The sequence below is a fragment of the Pantherophis guttatus genome, chromosome 3 (genome assembly GCF_059756535.1).
Source record: "Pantherophis guttatus breed Tessera chromosome 3, ASM5975653v1, whole genome shotgun sequence".
Classification (NCBI taxonomy): Eukaryota; Metazoa; Chordata; class Lepidosauria; order Squamata; family Colubridae; genus Pantherophis; species Pantherophis guttatus.
Genome location: NC_142065.1, coordinates 115,391,998 through 115,414,542, shown reverse-complemented (window position 1 = coordinate 115,414,542; position 22,545 = coordinate 115,391,998). Strand labels below are relative to the sequence as shown.

Genomic DNA, 22,545 nt, shown 5'->3' with positions numbered 1-22,545 from the left:
GGCTGTCTTTAGAAGAGCATATGACGGCCATGGCCAGGGGGGCTTTTTATCATGTTTGCCTGATTCGCCAGTTGCAGCCCTTTCTGGATTGGGACGCCATGCGCATGGTCACTCACGCCCTTGTCACCTCCCGGCTGGACTATTGTAATGCTCTCTACATGGGGCTCCCCTTGAAGAGCACTCGGAGACTCCAACGGGTCCAGAATGTGGCTGCGCGGGTGGTTATGGGCGTAACCCGTTGTGCCCACGTGATACCCCTCCTGCGCGAGCTGCACTGGCTCCCAGTGGTCTTCCGGGTGCAATTCAAGGTGCTGGTTACCATCTTTAAAGCGCTCCATGGCATAGTACCTGGGTACCTTCGAGACCGACTTCTGCCTCCAATAGCCTCCCACCGGCCAGTCCGCTCCCACAGAGAGGGTCTCCTCAGGGTGCCATCGGCCAAGTTATGTTGGCTGGCGACACCCAGAGGGAGGGCCTTCTCTGTGGGAGCCCCTGCCCTGTGGAATCAACTGCCCCCGTAAATGCGTAAGATCTCCGACCTCCGTGTATTTCGCTGTGCCCTCAAGACCCTGCTGTTCCGCCAGGCCGGGCTATCAATGTAATGATTTTAAATTAGGTATTTTAAATTGTGGGGGTTTTAAATTTGAGCCGAAACTATTTAATAATTTTAATTATTTTTAATTGATGTTTTGTCTTTGTGCTTTTAATAGGCTGTACACCGCCCTGAGTCCTCCGGGAGAAGGGCGGTATAGAAATATAATAATAATAATAATAATAATAATAATAATAATAATAATAATAATAATAATATTCAAAGGGCTGAAAAGAGCCTATTGTGAATGGCATTGGGATCCCTAACCCTGGGATCGATTGCTTAGGTCTGGCTCCTTCTTGTAGTCTTTCTGTAGTTTGAAGCAACTGGGCACGTGCAGGAAATGGAGCATGCTTCAAAGCCTTTTCTTGTTGGAGCTCTGATCTCCCTCTCTGGGTTCTGAAGTCAGGTCTGGCTGAAACCTCAGCATAGGCCCGAAAATCAGCTGTGCGGCAGGGAAAACTTGGAGGAGCGGGAAGAAGGCCTGGAGATCTTTCTGGAGACTGGAGGCCCATCAGATGAGGTCTATGGGCTGGATAGGCGTGAAAATGTCTCTGGATCTCCTCAGATCCATCTCCTCCTCCATCAGAGGAGCAGGATTGCAGCTCCGGATCATCCCAGCAGCACTGGAAAGGTGCGGAGGCCTCAGTGTGGGCCTCCGTGAAGCATTCAGCGAATGGTAAGTGCCTCTGCAGTGGGGAGTGGAAGGCTGCAGGCCCATCTGGGTTCCTCCGGGGGTGGGAGGCTGCGTTTGGGATCCTTCTTAAGTGGGCAGCTGGGTCTGGGACCTCGGTGTGGCTGGTGGGTGGTTGCTCCCTAATTTCCAGGGCAGCGACAAGGGTCTCTATGGCATCTTTGATGTTTGCTGTGGCAGGCATGGCCTGGCAAGGGGCTTGTAGGTTTGGAGTGGTCCTCTGGGCCGCTGGAGTGCTGAACTGACTGGCTGGCATTGTAGGCCTGGACCGTGGAGCTGGGGTAGGCCTGGCTCGTGATTCTGGCAAAAGTGCCGTCATCTTGGAGGAAGTTGGCTCCAGAAGGGGGCTGGTGGCCATTTTGTTTGGCGGGAAACTGGGTGGGTGGGGAGTCTCTCTGGCGGCAGGTGCCATCTTGAAGAGATCAGGCAGGGGAGTCCTTACCGGGATGGCAGGCATCTCTGGTGCTGCCTCCTCAGGCCTCTTTCTGGCTGCTGCCCTTGTCTTCAGGAGGGAGGCGAGCGCTGCTCGGCACTCCTCTTCTGACATCTCAGCCACTTGCCTCTCCAGGCTTTCATCTTGTCCTTCTGCCCTCTGTCGTCAGTGCTGAAGAAGCCTTCTCCAGCATCGCTTGGCTCAGCCCCTGGAATCTCTTGCTGCATCTGGGTGGCCTCTGGCTGCCAGGATGTAGCTGGATGGAAACCCCCTTCAATGTTTTCCATCGGTGATTCAGACTGGGGCTGCTATGAAGGTCTCCTCCGTTGAAGGCCTCTGGTCACAACAGGAGAGCTTCTCTCATGGGTTATTTTGGAGGGCATCTTGCCTTTTCAACAGTTCCTGGAGTGGTTTTTTTTTTTTTATTTGATTTGATTTATATGCCGCCCTTCTCCGGAGACTCAGGGTGGCTTACAGTGCATTAAGCAATAGCCTTCATACTTTTGTATATTTATACAAAGTCAGCTTATTGCCCCCACAAACTGGGTCCTCATTTAACCTACCTTAGAAAGGATGGAAGGCTGAGTCAACCTTGAGCCTTGGAGAGATTCGAACCAGCAGTAAATTGCAGGCAGCTGTGTTAATAACAGGGTGCTTTAAACCACTGTAGTACCAAGGAGTTCTGCTACCATTCCCTCTGCTACCATTCTGTGGAATTGGGATCGTAGAAACACCCAGGAGCATAGAAGAGTCCAGAGGCAGATGCATGAATAAATGTCTTAAATGTATTTATTCATATAATAAAGCATATTAACTATGTACAAAGGCTGTCTTAGTATTCATTATAGGACAGGGGGCACACAGTGTGTGTGACTACCCTGATCAGAGATCAAGTCTCATGGGGAACAAACACGAAAAGAGAGAGCATGGTAGAAAAGGTTGGAGGGGGTTTTATACTCAGGGTAAGGCCCTCCTTTCCACATAGGGGTGGAGGCACTCTCTGCCTCCACTGGTGTCTATATGACACATGTGCCAATGGCTTGCAAATACTTGACAGTATTACCTGATACGTTTCTTCTTAGTGTACTGGAAGGATAATCTAATCGTGTGGGTTGTAGACTTCTCTTCCGCTTTTAAGACTGAGTCAATCAGATCCTTGATCCCGCCTTCTCCTACTGAGCATGCCCAGAATTTGATGAAGACAACCTGATTGACTTGTTTTGTTTTGGTGCTGGTGCCTACGTCCCTGGGACTCTAGATTAGACCATTGCCAGGGTGGGATTGGATTATCCTTCCAGTACACTGAGAAGAAGTGTATCAGATAAGACCAACGCTCTTTCTCCAGTCTACTGGAAGGCTAATCCAATCATGTGGGACATATCAAAGCCGGTTGTCCTAAGGGTGGGAAGTGGTCTGGTCCTGAATCCCCGATTCTGTGTGTACCTTTTGCAAAACACATCTGTCAAAGGCTGCTTTGGCCAAGGCAAAGACATCTAGCTTGTAATGTCTTATGAATGGGGATGGAGAAGACCACGTTGCTGCCCTACAAATGTCCTCAATAGAGGCTTGCATATTCCATGCGGCCGTCGTGGCTGCACTTCTAATCGAATAAGCTGTTACCCATTTGGGCAATGGAAAGGCCTGGGTCTCGTAGGCTTTGGTGATTACAAACTTGAATCCACCGACCTATGGTTGAAGGTGTGATTTTGTTGCCCAACATCTTCTGTTTGAATGAGACAAACAGTGATTCTGTTTTCCTAATAGGGGCTGTCCTCTTTAGGTAAATGCGAATAGCTCTCCTAACATCTAGGGAGTGCCATTCCTTCTCTAGATTGTGACTTGGTTTCGGGCAAAAGTCTGGTAAGATGATTTCTTGTGCCCTGTGAAATAGGGAATTCACCTTCGGGAGGAAGTGAGTGAATTATACAAAGGTCCTTCCTCATGGATAGGGCTGCTAACTCCAATACTCTTTTGGCTCTTCTGGCCATCAAAAACGCTACCTTCCAAGTGTGGAATTCTAGACTGGTTGAACGTAACAGTTCAAACGGTTCTGCCATGAGCGCCCTAAGCACCTTTGGTAGGTCCCAAGTGGGATATCTATGTATCATTGTTGGTTTTAGGTTGGTTGCGCCTCTGATAAAACTGCGCACCAGTGGATGTCTGGCTAGGGAATCTAACTTCCCGCAATCTAATATGGATGCCAGGGCTGCCACTTGCCTGCGTAAGGTGTTGGGAGACAGGCCCTTGTCTAGGCCTTCCTGGAGAAACTCCAGGTTTTTGGTCACCGATACAACTGTGGGCTCGATATGCTCTTTGGAGCACCAGTTGCAGAAGGCTCTCCATGTGGCATCATAAATTCTGTTAGTTGAAGGTCTCCTGGTGGCCTGTAATGTTTGTATGTCTTTACTTAGTTTGCTCAGAGCTGACCACTCAAGTGCCATATGGTTAGGTGGAGCCATTGCGGATCTGGATGAGACAAGGCACCTTGACTGAGCGCTATTCTGTCTCAAGGGATCCTCCATGGTTTGGCTATTGATAGGCGTCTTGGCCAATGTGGAGCCAGGAGAAGGACCTCCGCCCTCTCCTCTATCAGTTTTTTTACCACTTTCAGGATTAGTGGAAGTGGGGGAAAGGTGTATAGAAGACCCCTAGGCCATGGGATGCGGAGGGCGTTGACCCCTTCTGTCCCCAGTGTTGGGAATCTGGAAAAGAATCTTGGTAGCTGGGCGTTTGATGTAGAGGTAAAGAGGTCCAGGATCGGGTTCCCAAACTTCCTTGACAACTCCCTGAACAGGTCTGGATGTAGTTGCCACTCTGAGTGGTTGACTGTGGTTCTGCTGAGCCAATCCGCCTGCACATTCGTTATTCCCGAAATGTGCTCTGCTTTGATGGAGAGGAGGTGTCTCTCCGCCCAGAGCCCTAATTGTCTCGCCTCCTGCATGAGTGTCCTGGAGTGAGTCCCCCCTTGCCAGTTGATATGTGCCTTGGTAGCCACATTGTCTGTTAGAATGAATATATGGTGTCCCGAGATACTGCTCTGAAATCTCTGCAGTGCTAGATGAACTGCTTTGAGCTCTAGCCAATTGATGTTGTTTTTGAGGTCTGTTTTGGACCATTGTCCCTGTGCTATCTGGGACTGGAAGTGAGCACCCCAGCCGAAGAGGCTGGCATCCGTGGTGATGGATAGGCGTTTGGGTTCCTTGAAACCACAACCCCAGCTTATGGCCTGCGACCTCCACCACTGGAGGGAGTGTAGTACCTTTGGTGGAACCTGGACCTTGAGTTTCGAGTTGCTCCTGCCAGATCTCTGGTATGGCAAGAGGAACCACTGCAATGTCCTTGTGTGAAGCCGTACCCAAGATACGATTGCTATTCAGGACACCATTTTACCAAGGAGTTGTGACAGTACATTCAGCGATACTGTTCGTGCCGCCTGAATTTGGTCTACCAGTACCTTGATGCTGGCTTGCCGTTCTTGTGATAGGTAAACCTCACATAACCTGGTGCCTATGACTGCGCCCAAGTGTAGTAGTCGCTTTGTTGGAAACAGATGGCTCTTGTCAAAGTTTACTGAGAACCCGTGTTCTTGCAGCATCCTGATGGTGATCCGTGGATCCTCTGCTGCCCCGTCCGGGGAACAGGACTGTATCAGTATGTCGTCCAGGTAGCATTGTACGCGTACTGGGATCACTCTGAGATGCGTCGCCAGCACTGCCAGTATCTTGGTGAAGGTTCAAGGCCGAAAGGAAGGGCCTTGTATTGGAAATGACGGCCTGCATACTGAAATTGCAGGAATTTCCGACGCGCTGGCAGTTTGGGAATGTGTAGATAGGCCTCCATAAGGTCTACGGAAGTCAGGAAGTCGCCTTCCCGAATGCTCCCAGTATGGACTGAAGGGATTGCATTTTGAATCTTTTGTATATTAAGTATCTGTTCAGCTTTTTTAGATCCAGAATTGCTCTGTAGCCCCCCGAAGGCTTCAGAACTATGAACAGAATGGAATAGAACCCCTGTCCTAGCTCGTCCTGAGGGACCAGTTAAATGGCTTGGTTGTTTAGTAAGTGTTGTATTGCTATTTCCATGAGCCTCCTTTTTGCCCTGTCGTTTGATATCTGACAGCTTATGAAAAGGTTCAGGGGCATGGAGAAAAATTCGAGGGAGAGACCTAATCTCACTATATTCAGCACCCAGATGTCTGTTGTTGTTGCTTCCCATTGCTCGGCAAATAGGCGACTGCCAATGGGTTTGTTTGGCTGTCATTTGAGCGACGGAAGGGATGGCTATTCATCCCCTTGAATAGTCGCTTGTTTTGACCTTGTTGACCATACCTATCCCTGAAGCTGAATCTATCTGGCTGGCTGTTTCGGTGTGTGTATGCCCTCTGGAACTGGTGGGTTCTGAATCCGGCATCTGAGGATCGAAAGGAATGCCTACGAAAAGGGGATGCTTGACCCTGGTCCGATTTTCTCGAGGGTAGGACTTTCTTCCTGTCCTTATTCTCCACCAACACAAAATCTAAAGCCTCTCCAAATAGTTTACCGCCCTTGTAAGGAGCAGAAGCTAGCTTCCATTTAGACTTTATGTCCCCCTGCCAGTGCCGAAGCCACAGCATTCATCGGGCCCCTACAGAGGTGGCCATGGCTTTGGAAGCAAACCTGGTGGCATTCATCATGGCATCTGCTGAGAATTCAACTGCAGCTATCACTTTGTTAAAATCCTGTTGGGCGCAGACATCCCCAAGAACCACCCTCTCTCGCATCTGATGATGCCAAACAAGCGTGGCCCTGTTAAAAAATGACACGGCCATGGAAACTCTTATCGCCCAGGCAGACACCTGGTGTGTTCTGCGGAGTGTCATTTCCGCCTTTTTATCCTCCGCCTTAACAGAGTCTTCCCCGTAATTAAGTAATAAGGTGAAGGAAGTTAAGGCTGTTACTGGTTCATCTATCGCTGGAGATTGAAGATCCACAGCTAGGTCTAGGGCCATATTATAAAGCCTCCTATCAGAACCCCCTGGTGTAGTGAACACCACTGGTTTGTCCCATTGCCCCTGAATTATATTACAGAAAAAATTATTTGAAGGAATCTCTTCGGTCTCCCTAGAGGGCTTTGGGAATAGGAGCTCCTGTGGATCTACCAGGTGAGTAGCCGCCTCTGCTGTGGCCAGGCCAGTCACCATATTTGTTGCTGCTTTGGCCTTAAACAGCAATGAACTAAAAAGGGCTGGCCGAAAGAGTCCTGTAAACGCAGGGGTCTCTGGGTTCCTCCCTTCATCTTCTGAGAGGTCAGAATCCCTCTGATCCTCTTCCCCTGAGGCCTCAGCCTTGCTTTGCGTGGAAGAGAAATTTGAGTGTGTCCCTTGTGGGGCTTCCATCTCTTCTTGCTGTTGCAGTGATTTGAACTGATCCTGACCACTAGAAAATTCCTGTGTCCTTGTGTCTGCCTGTTGCCATTGTACATGACCTATGTTAATGGCCTGTGATAATATTGAGATCAGATTTTTCATTTGATCCATAAATTCTGAATCTGGGGCGGCTGTGACTAAAGATGTGGCCTCTGGAGTGATTTTCATTCTCTTTGCCTTAGGTTCACCGTGTATTTAGTTGCAAGGATCTTTCCTGTGCTATCCCATCATTGCCTTCTGAACAAAGCAATGGTTGCTGAAGTGGATCTCCGATGCCATCTAGTGGCCCTGCTTAGCAGAAAGGAATCTGCTGCTCCATTTCAATAGGCTGATTTACTTGCTTAGCCAGGGAAACGCGGGAAGACTCAAATTCCCTTTCCCCAGGGCGTCCTTCCTCTTTCCTTTGTTCTGCCTCTCTCTCTGCCTTAGCTATTGTCTTGCTAATAGCTTTATGGCGTCTCAGAGCATCTTCCTCTTCTATCTTGGTGACTCTCCTAGAGGAAATGGCTCTCACTTTTAATTTTTCAGCTGCCCCTTTGGTGAGGGATTTATCTCCCTGGACTTGGTCTGGAGAAAGTGAAAAATCAGCCATGCTTTGTTTTGCCCCACTGATTATGACAGGCTCGGACACAAAGGATCTCTGCTGTCCCGGCTATCTTCCCTGTTTGCTTCTAGCCATTTAGCTGTTAAGGAATTGCTCCAGGCTGAATTTTGGCGAAGCTGTTCAGACTAGGCTGGCGAGCTTGCCTCAAATTAATCCTAATTTTGTCTGTTTCAACAGAGCTCATCTACAGGCAGACAATGAATTTTAACTCCCCAGCTCAGTGGCTTGAATATTTTTCCTTAGAAGGAACCCCCAGCCTCTCTCAATCAGGCACGGCGTCCCTTTGTGCCCCCCCCCCAAACAAGCACCCTGGGCTGCACTGTTGCAGCCCTTACAAGACAGAAACCATTAGCCTTTCGCAAAGTGTGAGTGGCTTCACATGGAGCCGGGCTTACAGTTTCTTGAATTCACTTTTCTTTGCACCAGCACCCTTGCATGTCTCCTTCGCTTGGTGACTGAGTCAAATTCTGGGCATGCTCAGTAGGAGAAGGCGGGATCAAGGATCTGATTGACTCAGTCTCCAAAGCGGAAGAGAAGTCTACAACCCACATGATTGGCTTAGCCTTCCAGTACACTGGAGAAAGGAGAAAGAAAAGAAATTGATTCATCAATTAATAGATTATGTTAAATGACGATAAAAAGGAAATAATTCATGATTATTATGAAAAACTATATGGACAAGAGATAGTTCCAGAAGATAAAAAAAAAACAATCCTTAGAAAAAGTAAAACTACCCACAATACCAGAAACAGTTAACGCAACATTGGAAGAAACAATAACAATGATGGAATGAACAGAAGCAACTAAAAGACAAAAGAATGGCAAAACATCAGGCCCGGATGGAATACCAGCAGAACTATATAAAATATTACAAAACTCTATAGGCAATTTCAGTGTTGGAAGTATTTAATGAATTAATTTTAGTGTCAGCATTTCAGAAAAACCCCAACTCCAAGTAAAGACACGGAAGCAAGCATTTTCCCAAAGTTCTCTTTACTAGAATAGGTAAACTGGCACATCTGGGAAAACCCAAATCTGAAAAGCCCGGGTTTTCCTTCAGTAAGTCAAAGCTCCCAAAACCATCCCCCTTCTCCCCAGTCGATCACATGCTCCAATCAACATCCGTTCCATCTCGACCCAGCCCCCTGACCACTCCTTCTCCAGATGCTGGATCGCCCTGACCGTGACCAACAGGAAGAATGCTATTATGTCTACTAACAACCCCTCTCCTTAATCCCCCCTCCTACTTTCCCTCACATGAGAAGGTGGCAGCATTGAAGCTTCCAGCCTAATATGGCTTCCAAAGCTGACAGGCATCCCCCCCCCCTGCAAAAAGAACATCATCCTGAAAAATAAAGCAGACAAAACACAAAAGAAGGGGTTAACGCCGTGCACAAGATCCCTTAACCCCCTCTCCCCCCTCCAGGGGGACCTTTCGGTTTCTCAGGAAATTTATCATGAAATTGTTTCACTAGAATATCAGCATTTACATCCCAACTCTTCACCCAAGTAGCTTCAGCTAAAGGGTAACCTTTCCAATGTACCAAATATTGTAAGCGACCTCTGTAGAGTCTAGAGTCCAGGATTTTCTTCACCTCATAATGAGTCTCTCCTTGTACTACCAAAGGAGGGGGTGGAGCAGCTGGCAAGGGTCTTAGATTAGATTCTCTGGCCGGTCTTAATAAACTACTGTGGAAAACGGGGTGTACTTTCCCTAATATGGAAGGGAGGCTAAGTTGGACAGTCACTGGGTTAATAACTTTCACTATAGGGAAGGGACCTATGAATTTGGGTCCAAACTTCTTGCTCAGTAACCTCAATCTTAGGTACTTGGTTGACAAATACACCGCAACACCGAAAGGTGGTTGGAGGGACCGGCGTTTGTTGGCCTGGGCCTTATATCTTTGCACTGATTCTGCTAAAGCTTTCTTAGTATTCTCCCAACCCTTTTGCAACGAGGTCATCCATTCCGTTAGGGACATTGAAGTGGGTGGCTCTCTTGGTAACTCAGGCATCGGCACAAAATCCATACCCGTAGTTATCTGAAAAGGAGTCAACCCAGTACTGCTGTGTACTGCATTATTATAAGCCACCTATGTGAATGGTAGCAAGTCCGCCTAGTTTTCTTGTTGATAATTTACATAACACCTAATGTATTGCTCTACCTTTGAGTTCAATTTTTCAGCCGATCTGTTAGTCAATGGGTGAAAAGCTGAGCTAAGCCCCTGGGACGACCCAATGGATTGTAGGAACTCTCTCCAGAACTTAGCGGTAAATTGGACCCCACAATCCGATATTATTCTCCTTGGGACTCCATGTAGCCTGTAGATGTGTTTCACAAACAGCTTTGCCAGTTTCTTGGCTGAGGGTAATCCGTTGCAGGCAGTGAAGTGTGCTTGCTTGGAGAATAAATCAGTAACAGTCCAAATAACCCTGTTACCCCCACTCAATTGAGGGGGCTCAATTGAGGGAGCTCAATTATGAAGTCCATTGCAATCTCTTCCCAGGGCTTGGTGGGTTCGGCCACAGCCTGGAGAAGTCCAGGGGGCTTCCCTGGTCTGGATTTCATGGTGGCGCAGCTCCTCACATAGTCTTCCACATCAGCTTTCATCTTTGGCCACCAGAATTGTCTCCTAGTCAAATGGAGGGTTTTTAAAAATCCAAAGTGGCCCCCTAGTCGAGAATCATGACTCCTCTTTAGCACCAGGAGTCGCAGGCTGCAGGGCACAAAGTTTACTCCCCTTCCATCCCAACCCGTCTCTTAGGATTAGGTCTGCCTGGTTTTCCTTGAACCAGGAATCAGTCGAGAGCGCCGCTTTTAGCTCCGCTGTCAACTTGTCTTCGGCGAGGTTGGAACTCTGGCACATTTGCGCTCTGGTGTGGGCTTGGGCGGCTGGCTGAGTCTTCGAGATCATGGCATGAACTATTTCTTCCCGTCGGCTGTCAAACTGGGGCTTATGGGAGAGCGTCAGCTAAAAGGTTTTTATCCTCTGGGATGTATTTCAGATTAAAGTTAAAAGCGTTTGAAATATTGAGCCCAATGAACCTGCTTGGGAGAAAGTTTCCTCGGGGTCTTCAGCGCCTCGAGATTCTTATGGTCAGTCCACACCTCAAAAGGCTCATTAACCCCCTCTAGGAAGTGTCTCCAGGATAGGAGAGCCCATCGTACCACAAACACCTCTTTTTCCCATACCGCCTATCTGCGCTCAGTGTCCGTTAACTTTCTCGATACGTAAGCATATGGCATTAGATTGTTTTGAGCGTTCCTTTGCAGTAGAACAGCAGGCACCGCCACATCACTTGTGTCCGCCTGAATCACAAATGGCTTATTTGGGTCAGGATGCTGTAGGATCGGCTCCACTGCAAATAGGCGTTTCAACCGTTCAAAAGATTTTTGACAGTCCATTGTCCAAGTTAGGGGTTGGCTAGGTTTTGGCTTGGTGGAAGATGGGCTGGTTTTTAGCAATTCTGTCAAAGGGAGTGCGACCTCAGCAAAGGAAGGGATGAATTGTCTGTAAAAGTTTGCAAATCCCAGGAAGCTTTGGAGTTGCTTACAGGTTCATGGGGGCTGCCAGTCCAGCACTGCCCTCACCTTCCCTGGGTCCATTTCGATTCCCTGACTCGACACCCTGTATCCCAGGATTCAAGGATTCCGTGCAGCCGGTATCTATTATAGCTGGCAGTTCTGCTTGTTTCCCTGTCTCTGGCAGCACCAGTTTTACTTTAATTGAGAAGGGGGGGATGGGTGCACTCACCATCAGGTCTTCATCTCCGCTAGCCACACCGGGAGGGGCTTCTTTACCTGGAGGGTATTCACTCTCTTCAGTGGGGAGGGGAATTTCCACGGCTTGTCTGGCGAATCGGCTGGTGTCTAGGGTTTTCCTTGGAGCCCTCCTGCCTCGTGCAGCTGTGGCAGGACGTTGTTGTGGAACTGGGGCAGGGGCCAGGCACTCAGAAGCTCGATGTCCTGTTTGTCCACATCAATAGCACTTAATTGTCCCCCCCCCCGGTTGGGGGGGTGATATTAGTAGCCTTTGAAATGGGCCTTCTAGATAACGCTCTCCGAGGCAGCTGCTCTCTGGGGTTGTGCTGTGGGGGTGGACTTCTCTGTCTAGAGCTATGGAATGGTATACCAGTCGTGGAGACGCTCAGGCACCCCCCGAATCCCACAGGCTTTTCTGACTTCTGGGTCAATAGCTTCTTTAAAGTAGTGTAGGCATATGCGGTCAGGCCAATGCCCTAGATTCCCTGCGACCCATCTAAAGTCCCATACAAAGTCTTTTATAGGTCGATTACCTTGCTTCATGACATTTAGCGTGGCTTCGCTTTCATTTATACGGTCTGGGTCCTCAAATTAGGAACGGAGCAGTGTAATAAACCCATCGGCATCATTCAGTTCTACAGCGCCCTCATTGTGCAGCTGGGCTATCCATTCAGAAGCCTCTCCCTCATTCATCCCATCTGAGATTGCCGAAACCAAGTCCTGTTCTGATTCATATTGGTCCCCGTACTGATCCACGTGAGCCCAGACCCTGCTGAGGAAATAATCTAGTTTGGCTGGCGTCCCGTCAAAGGTTGCTCTGAAGTGGGGTGGTGTTGGCCTCGCGGGTGGATGGGGCCCAGCCGCAGCTGCAGGGCTGCTCCTGGTTGCTGCACTCCAGCCGGCTGCTGTGAGACTTGCTGGGCTGGAGAGAGGGGGGGCAACGTTGTCGGCTGCTGCGGGAGGGGGCCCGGCTGTTGAGCTGCTTGCTGTGCCGGAGGGAGGGGGGCATTCCAGCTGGCTGCTGGATTAGTGGGGGGACTAATCCAGCAGCCGGCTGGAGTGCCCCTCTCCCTCCAGCACAGTAAGCACCTCTCTCCTCCATCTTCACTGAGTCTTCGCACCACCTGGGGTTTAGGTAGATGCTGGGGCTCAGCACCTCCGATAGCCCCCTTACGGGGTGCCATTAGGTTTTAAAGGAGATTCAGGTTAATGTCAGCGTTCCAGAAAAACCCCAACTCCAAGTAAAGACACGGAAGCAAGCATTTTCCTAAAGTTCTCTTTACTAGAATAGGTAAACTGGCACATCTGGGAAAACCCGAATCTGAAAAGCCCGGGTTTTCCTTCAGTAAGTCAAAGCTCCCAAAACCATCCCCCTTCTCCCCAGTCGATCACATGCTCCAATCAACATCCGTTCCATCTCGACCCAGCCCCCTGACCACTCCTTCTCCAGATGCTGGATCGCCCTGACCTTGACCGACAGGAAGAATGCTATTATGTCTACTAACAACCCCCCTCCTTAATCCCCCCTCCTACTTTCCCACACGAGAAGGTGGCAGCATTGAAGCTACCAGCCTAATATGGCTTCCAAAGCTGACATTTAGAGGTGAAGGTACTGAACTCTTGGATGGAAGTATATATTACTCTCATACTGAAAGACGACTCAGACCTACGTCGGATAAAAAACTATAAAATATTTTTATAAATATTATAAAATATTTGCTTCAATAATTGCAGAAAGATTAAAGAGATTTTTAAACCAATTTATACATATAGATCAAAATGGCTTTTTGCCTAAGAGACAAATTAAAGATGACATGAGAATAATTTTGAACACATTGGAATATTACAAAGCACATCCAGAGAAGCAGATGGCGCTGTTTTTTTCTGGATGCACAGAAGACATTTGGCAATTTATGCTGACACAATTAAAAGTAATGGACTTTGGGGAGAGATTTATTAAAATGATTAAAGCAATATACTATAAACAAACTGCTAAGGTGATGGTAAATGGAGATATGACTGAAAAGATTAACATCAAGAAAGGAAAGTCCCCTGTCACCATTGTTATTTGTACTGACATACTGTTGATCTTAGAAGATCCACAATAAATAGGGCCAAAATTAATAGAAAGAATAGAAGAGTATGGCGAAGTGGCAGGACTGAAAATAAATAAAGAAAAAACTAAGATCTTAGTAACAATATTACAGGGAAACAGAAAAAAGATGTAATGAAGAGATTAGATATTCAGATTACTAAGAAAGTAAAATATTTAGGGATTCAATTAACAGCGAGATGTGTAACAATTAAGGAAGACAACTATTATAAGCTGATATAAAAAATTAAGATAGATTTAGACAAATTGAAAAGTTTGCAATTATCATTGATAGGAAGAATAGCCACAATTAAGATAAATATAATACCGAGACTATTGTATCTGTTTCAAACAATTCCAATAAGATTGGAGAAAAAATACTTTGAGGATCTTAATAAAATAATACTAAAATATATTTCGCAAGAGAAAAAAGCAAGAATTAATTTAAAAATGTTACAGGATACAAAGAACTAGAGGTGGTTTTGGATTACCAAATTGGGAATTATATTATCAAGAAATGCAAGACTATTGACATTGGAGGGACACGATCTGCAACTGGGGTGGCATGCCTCCTTTTTTTTTTTTAATTGAAAAGTTTTTTTAAAAAAAAATTTTTACAAACAATTTTCCCACCCACCCCCTCCCAGCCCAACCCTCCTCCCCAACCCCCAGACTTCCCAGAGCAAAATACAGGGTATAGCATTTAACAAACATAAGCTAACATATGCAAACTATCTATAGACTACTATCTCCCTCTTACACTTTAACTCCCCTTTACATGACTACCGTATTTTCCAGCGTATAAGACGACTGGGCGTATAAGACGACCCCCAACTTTTCCTGTTAAAATATAGGGTTTGGGCTATACTCGCCATATAAGACTACCCCTCTTCCAATGCACACCAAATAAAAATTAAAAAACATCAACTGGCTCACCTACAATGTAAAAGCAGCTGTGCTAGACCCAAAATGGCCCCTGCAACAAGCAGGAACCTCACACAGCCACAAAAAGCCCCCCCAAAAAACTTTCACACTCTAAACACACACAACACAACACAACTGGCTCACCCACAATGTAAAAGCAGCTGTGCTAGTCCCAAAATGGCCCCTGCAACAAGCAGGAACCTCACACAGCCACAAAAAGCCCCCCAAAAAACTTTCACACTCTACACACACACAACACAAATGGCTCACCCACAATGTAAAAGCAGCTGTGCTAGACCCAAAATGGCCCCTGCAACAAGCAGGAACCTCACACAGCCACAAAAAGTCCAAAAAACCAACTTTCACACTTTAAACACACAAAATTCCACATACAGCTTTGTGAGATTTTGTGTGTTTGTGTAATTAGAGTGAAACACTACAGAAACACACTAAATCTCAGAAAGCTGCACAAATATTATTTTATTTTATTTTATTTTTATTTTTATATGAAAGCTAAATTTAAAACTTTCTAAACTTTAAATGGCTAGGTCTAAAAAAGAACAACTAAAAAAACCCCAATTGACTATTTTTTTTAAAGCTCCCAAAGGGGGAAAAAACTTACCCAATAGAACAGGGGTCTCTAACCTTGGCAACTTTAAGACTTGTAGACTTCAACTCCCAGAATTCCTCAGCCAGCTTTGCTTTGCTGGCTGAGGAATTCTGGGAGTTGAAGTCCATAACTCCCTGCTTGCTTGATTGCTGATGGAATAGATTCAGGCAAGCGAAGCAAGGCAAGCGTTGGGACTAGCAGCTGAGGTAAGCAAGCTGGAGGGGGGAAACTTTTTCCCTTTTACATGGCTCTGGCCATCCCAGCTGAGTTGCAGGGAACTCATCTGGGATCGTCAGAGCTGGGATCGCCAGAGCTGGGATCGCCAGAGCCATTTAAGGCTCGTCAGAGCCTTTCGGGCTGGTCTGCCTGGTTACAGGAGAACAACACCTGGCGTATAAGACGACCCCCGACTTTTGAGAAGATTTTCATGTGTTAAAAAGTCGTCTTATACGCCGGAAAATACGGTAAGTATAAGAATTCCCTTAAATATCTTTTTTTTTCATTCATAAGCTATTTGAAACTTTTTAGTCCCATATTTATTTTGAATATAGTCAATCCATCTTCTCCATTCCAATATACATCTTTCATCTGAGTAATCTTTCAAATATGCTGAAATTTTAGCCATCTCCACTAGATTCATTACTTTTAGTGTCCATTCTTCAATAGTAGGTAGATCTTCCTTCTTCCAGTGCTGCGCCACCAAAAGTCTGGCTGCAGTTATTAAATTCAAAATCAAATTAGTCTCTATAACCATACAATCTGTAATTATGCCCAATAAAAAGAACTGTGGGGTAAACTTTATCTTCTTTTTAAGAATATTTTGCATAATCCACCATATTTTTATCAAAATGCCTTGATTTTTTTACATGTCCACCATATATGATAATACGTGGCATCATCACACTTACATCTCCAACACTTGGATTGTAAACTTGGATACATACAAGCTAACTTTTTAGGATCTAGATGCCATCTATAAAACATTTTATAAAAAATTTTCTCAAGTTCTGGGCTTGCGTAAATTTTACGTTTCTAACCCATATTTTTTCCCACGTTTCCATCATTATTGGTTCCTCAATATTTTGTGCCCATTTTATCATACAGCCTTTAACTAACTCCGTTTCTGAATCTATTTCTATCAGTACATTATATAATCTTTTTATGTGCATTTGACCTTGGTCTCTAATTTGTTTTACCAAATTTTCCTCATTTTGCAAGATACCAATTTTCTGATCCTCTTTCCATCTAGCTTGCAGCTGTCCATACTGAAATCAAGTTTGACTTATCCTTTCTTCTTTTAATACATTCAAAGATTTTAACTGCAATGTGCCTCTTTCCATAATAAGAAGCTCTTTGTAAGTAATCACATCTTGTTCTTGTTCTACACTTATATTCTCTATCGCATGTCTGGGTATTGCCCATATAGGTATTTTATTGTTTAGTTTATATTGATACTTTTTCCAGACACGTAATAACGCATTCCTTAATATATGACTTTTAAAATTCTTATCCACCTTTTTATCATATAATAAATATGCATGCCAGCCATATACCAAATCATATCCCTCTATATTCAATATTCTCTCTTCTGTTAAATTAGTCCAATCACTAATTGCTGAAAGGGCAGCTGCCTCATAATACAATCTTAAATTGGGCATTTTGAGACCTCCTCTCTCACGTATATCTTGCATTATTTTTTGCTTTATTCTCGGTCTCTTTCCTGCCCAAACAAATTACTAATACCCTTCTGCCATTCCTTCAAATTTGCGTCTTTTTTAAGTATTGGTATCATTTGAAAAAGAAATAAAAATTTTGGTAAAACATTCATTTTTACTGCTGCTATTCTTCCCAACAAAGACAGTTGTAGTTTTTTCCAGTTTTCCATCTCTTTCTGTATTTTTTGCCACAATGGTTTGTAATTATACTTGTATAATTTCACATTTGAAGTCACAATATAAACCCCTAAATATTTAACCTTCTTTACTATTTCAAATCCTGTTACTCTTTCTATTTCTTCTTTTTGATTTATAGTCATATTTTTAGTTATTATCTTTGTTTTCCCTGCATTTATTTTAAATCCAGATACTTGTCCATATTGATTAATTATATCCATTAAACCTATAACCAATTGTACTGGTTGGGTTAAAGTAACAACCAAGTCATCTGCAAATGCTCGTAATCTATAATCATAATGCCTAATTTTAATTCTCTTTATTTTATCTGAACCACGTATTTTATTCAACAAAAATTCCAAAGTCAAAATAAACAGTAATGGGGACAAAGGACATCCTTGTCTTGTTCCTTTTTCAATATTAAAAGTTTCTGTTAAACTACCATTAATTATTATTTGTGCTGTTTGTTTCTGGTATATTGCCTTAATAGATTGTGTAAAATACTCTCCAAACTGCATCTTTTCTATTATTCTCAATAAAAAATTCCAATTCAATCGATCAAATGCCTTCTCCGCATCCAAAAATATAAGCACCGCAGGGACTTGGTTGTTCTTCCCCAAATATTCCAATATGTTAACTATTATTACATTACTTTTCATTTGTCTCCCATTTATAAAACCAGTTTGATCATTATGAATCATTTGTTGCATAACTAGCATTAACCTATTTGCTAATATTTTAGCAAAAATCTTGTAATCTGTATTTAAAAGCGATATGGGCCTATAGTTTTTTTGGCTGACTATGGTCTTGATCCTCTTTTGGAATCAAAGAAATAAATGCTGTTCTCCAAGATGAGGGTACATCTCCTCCAGATTGTATTTTAATAAATAATTCCTTAAGTGGTTCCACCATTTCTAACTGCAAGTTTTTATAATAAACAGCTGTCAATCCATCTGTCCCAGGAGCTTTACCCACTTTCAACTGTTTAATTGCTAAGACAATTTCTTCCGAGGTTATCGGTTGATTCAAACCTTCCCTTTGCTCTTCTGTAACTACAGAAATATTCTCCTTTTGTAAATATCTATCTATATCTATACCTTGAATTTTGTCACTAGCATACAACCCCGTATAAAATTCTAAAAATGCTTTTTAATCATATTTTGCTGATACACCTCTTTACCTTTATATTCTATTTTCTCTATAGTACGTAGCTTTTGTTTTTTTCCTTAACAAATATGCTAACCATCTACCTGGTTTGTTAGCATTACAGAAAGTATTATGTTTAGCATATTGCAGACTAGTTGCAGCCTGATCTGCCATCAACATATTAAATTGCCCTCGCAATAAATTAACTGCTTCTTTTGTTTTCTTATCTGCTGGATTTAATGTTAATACTTGCTCTTTCTTTTTTATTTCCTCTTCTAAATCAATCCATTTTTTTTCCTGTCTACGTCTCAGTTTATTATTCAAATATATTAAAATACCTCTCATATATGCTTTGCTTGCATCCCATACCACTTCCATGGATGTATCTTTATGCATATTCATAACAAAAAATTCTTTCAAAAGTTTTTTACATTCTTTCACATTTTCCTCATATCTAAACAAATTTTCATTTAACCTCCAGGACCTCCTGGGTCCCTTTTCATGTTCCAGTTCCATCCAGACCGGGCTATGATCTGTTAATGTTCTTGGACATATCTTCATCTTCTTCACCCTAGAAAGAAAATCATTAGTAATTAATATAAAGTCAATCCTAGAAAGGGATTGATGTCTATCAGAAAAAAAAGTAAAGTCTTTTTCTTCAACATTCTGTTCTCGCCAGATTTCTCTCAACTCCATATCTTCCATCATATCAAAGAAAGATTTAGGCAATCTAGCGCGCGTTTGAATATTTTGCGAAGGTCCTTTTTTGTCTTTTTTAGTATCCAAAACTCCATTCCAATCACCCAGTAATATACACGATTTGTAATCCCATTGTATTAATTTAGTATGTAAAAGTTTGTAAAATTTTTCTTGTTGGTTAGGTGCATATACTCCAATTAAAAGTATTTTTCCCCCTTTATTAAAATTTTAATTGCTATATATCTTCCTTGATCATCTGCTTCAATTAGTCTAGGTATTAAGTCTTTTTTTAAGTATATAACTATGCCATTTTTCTTTTCTGGTGCAGATGCTACAAAATGTGTTCCCAAACTTGCATTTATCAAGTATTATTCATCTTTCATTCTAATATGTGTCTCTTGCAAACAAATTACTTCGTTTTTGTACTGTTTCAAATAATGAAATATTTTCCTCCTCTTTTACGGTGAATTTAAACCATTGACATTCCAAGTTAAAAATCTAGTTGCCATTCTTGGCACCTTGAAGCTTTTGGAGCATCAGCTGAAAATCTTCCTGCATTTTCCTCTTCGGCCTTGCTCCTCCCACTGCTTCTGTTTTTGTGATTTCTTGGGTTTTCATCTGAATTTGCTGCACCTTTAATTCTTCTCTGCGCTTAGTTGCCACTGTCTGTCTCTGATCCCTTGGTTCCTCTATTTTTTCCAATAACATCGGAGCTTGAACAGTGCCCGAGAGTTGTATTAAATCTTCTTGAGTAATCAAAACCCCTCCTTGGGCCTGCCTGCATTTCTTCTTTCTCCCCCTTTCTTGCCTCCTCTGCTTCCTTTCTTCTTCTAGCTTCTGGGGACGATGGGCATCCAACCTTTAATACATTTGTGTAAAAGTCTCTTGCCTTCCAAACTGTATTGAGACGATATCTTTCTCCTGAATAATTCACCACTAATCCAACTGGAACCTCCCATCTGTACTGTATCTGGCGATTTCTAAGTTCTTCCACCAAAAAAGCATAGTTCTTTCTGGTTCTCAACATTTTGGGGGGAATTTCTTTCAATATTAAAACCTCCTGCCCTACCACTTGAAGTTTATTTTTGTAGGAAGCTTGTAAAATTTCGTTTCGTATCCTCCTTGTTGTAAAGTAAATTACAACATCTCTTGGTAAATGTTTCTGTCTGGCAACCCATGAATTAACATGATAAATTTTATCAATTTGCCATTCAAGATCTGCCTTTTGTTCTCCAATTATCTGTGCAAAGGCTTCTGAAAAGATCTCTCGCAAATTCTCTTGATTATTTTCTCTCAAGCCTCTTACTCTCAGGGCAAACTCCATCGCCCTATATTGTATCATTGTCACTTCTAGGTCTGCCCTCTCCATCTTTGTCTGGACCTCACCAATTTTATTTTCCAAATCCACATTGGATTGATTAATTTCTTCCACTCTTTCATCCAGCCCTTCAATATGGCTTGCCAGACCCTGAAATGCCAAAACAATATCTTCTTTGATTTCCTTATTTCGAATTTGAATTACCTCTTTAATTTCTGCCATCTCTTCAGCCACATCCCGCATTTTTTCTTCAAAAACAGAAGTAATTTTTTCCTCTAAAACAGAGGCTTGTGTCTTTAAAGCTTCCTGCAAAGCTTCTAGTGTTAATATTTGTGGTTCCATTGGAGCTGACAAAGATTGCAATTTAGATGGTTGGGCTGGTGATCCCCCAGCACTTTTAATCGCAACAGTTTTTATTTGCCTTGAAGCCATTTTCTAATTTTCAATTTTAATTTTAAACTTTTGCAACAGCCAAAACAATAAGTCCACTAAATCAAGTTAATTTCCAGTCCTCAGTAAATTTTTTGATTCATCTAAAGTCAATTTTAAATCTTCATTCTTTTAAAGTAAAATCCAATAATTTTAAACAGGGGCTGTCAGCGCTAGACGATACTTTGCTCTTAACTTTCACTTCCACGCCCCATTAAAGCTCCGGCGCCATTTCCTTTCTCTTTCTTCCTTAATAATCCAGAAGGAAGTATATAATACACATTCAGAGTTAAAAGTTTGGTACTTGCAATTATGATCACTCCTGCCTTTGCCCTGCCTGCTTTTGTATCCAGTATTTTGAAAGATTGTTGCAGGGGTGGTTGTGACGTCTTGTTCTGCTTAAAAGCAGAAGCGTCCCGGATCCGGAGCTCTGTCGGGCTTCCAGGGAGCTCTCACCCTTTAAGCCCCAGAATTACTCCTGGGGCTCTTGGGGAGTTCTACCCACGCCCGGCTGCTCTCTTTCCCCCCTTTTCCCGAGGGGAAAGTTTCCAAGCCGTTAGACAGCTGATTTTCACTGTTCTAGCGGCTTGAACACGATCACGGGACTGGCACTCCGAAGAGAGCGACCGCCAACGCCAACGGTGCCACTGGAAGTCCACATGCCTTCTTATAGTATGGGAAAAGTAAGATACACGGTTATTTTCAAAGACACTATATAAGAAATGCTTTATTGTTAGTTTGGGAGAAAATTAGAGAACAGCATTATTTGAAGATACCAGTCTGGCTTTCAACAATGGAAGCACTTGTTCATCCAAATATCATTAATATGGGAAATATTGTTAGATATAAAGACGTCTTGAATGAACAGGGTGAGCTCAAAACCAAACAAGAATTGAAAGCGCAAGGGATTGATATGACTTGGTATACACAACAATCTAGATATGAAAAAGATATTAAATCCCATGGTTTTTATATGGAATTGGCAGAATTGGATAAATTATTAACAGGAACAGAAGAAAGGGTGATAAAGAAATTGTATAGCTATTTATTGGGAATTAAACTAGAAGAGGAACAAGTGAAGGAGACAATGATAGCATGGGCCAAAAATTTTGGTTATACAATACAATTAGAAAAATGGCAGCAATTATAGGATAGAAACTATAAATTAACAATGTCAACCGCATATAAAGAAAACTTGTATAAGATGTTTTATAGATGGCATTTTCCACTGGCAAGACTGGCAAAGATGTTTAAAGACAAATCAGTTAAGTGTTGGAAATGTCACCAGACACCTGGGTCTTATCATCATACTGGTGGAAATGCATAGAAGCCAAAAAATACTGGACAAAAATACATACATGGTTGAAGATGATACAACATATTGTTGTGGCCAGCCAGCGGCCTGCGCGGATTGTTGCTGATCCCGACGAGGAGGAGGCTGGTGTGGTGTCGTGCCAGCAGCCTGTGCAGCCGGCGCTCGAGTCGGACAGTGAGGAGGCTGAAGAAGATGTGGTGCCAGAGGCAGGGATTCAGCCAGGGCCTTCAGAACCTCCAGAGGCACCTTTAAGTGCAGAGGATGAAGTGGAGGAGCCTCTTCTCAATGCACGAGCACAAAGAGCTGCCAAAAGGCAGGAGTGGTTACTCAGGAGGAGGTCTCCTCGAGAGTAAGGCTTGGGGCTAATTGGCCACTCCCTTAGCCTATTTAAGTTTGCACGCAGCTTGTAAAAAACTGCAGGAAACAACGTGTGTTCGTCTGTTCATTCGCTGATCATTGATTTTGAATTTTCTCTGCAAACCTGGCTTCTGGGCTTTCTGCCAACTCTAGTAAAACTCTATCTTATCTGTGGAATTTCTGGCAGGTTGTTAAGAACGTTTTATTAACCGCCTGCATTTGCAACAGACTGTGTTTTGAAGTAAACTGAGTTTTGGTCGAAGTTTGTGTGTG

The 22,545-nt window shown here is 43.6% G+C and overlaps 2 protein-coding genes across 8 annotated transcripts in view; both read right to left on the bottom strand.

Annotated features, from left to right (window-relative positions):
* The window catches only part of PCDH1 (protocadherin 1), a 371,266-nt gene that overhangs the window by 264,450 nt on the left and 84,271 nt on the right, over positions 1-22,545 (bottom strand). The window lies entirely within an intron of this gene.
* Positions 18,435-20,688, bottom strand: LOC148114779 (uncharacterized). The gene has a single exon (XM_087891201.1). The coding sequence runs from the start codon at positions 20,601-20,603 to the stop codon at positions 19,506-19,508; it is 1,098 nt and encodes a 365-aa protein (XP_087747327.1). The 5' UTR covers positions 20,604-20,688; the 3' UTR covers positions 18,435-19,505.

Coding starts and splice junctions, on each gene's coding strand:
- LOC148114779 (XM_087891201.1), bottom strand. CDS start 20,603: ATGGCTTCAAGGCAAATAAAAACTGTTGCGATTAAAAGTGCTGGGGGA.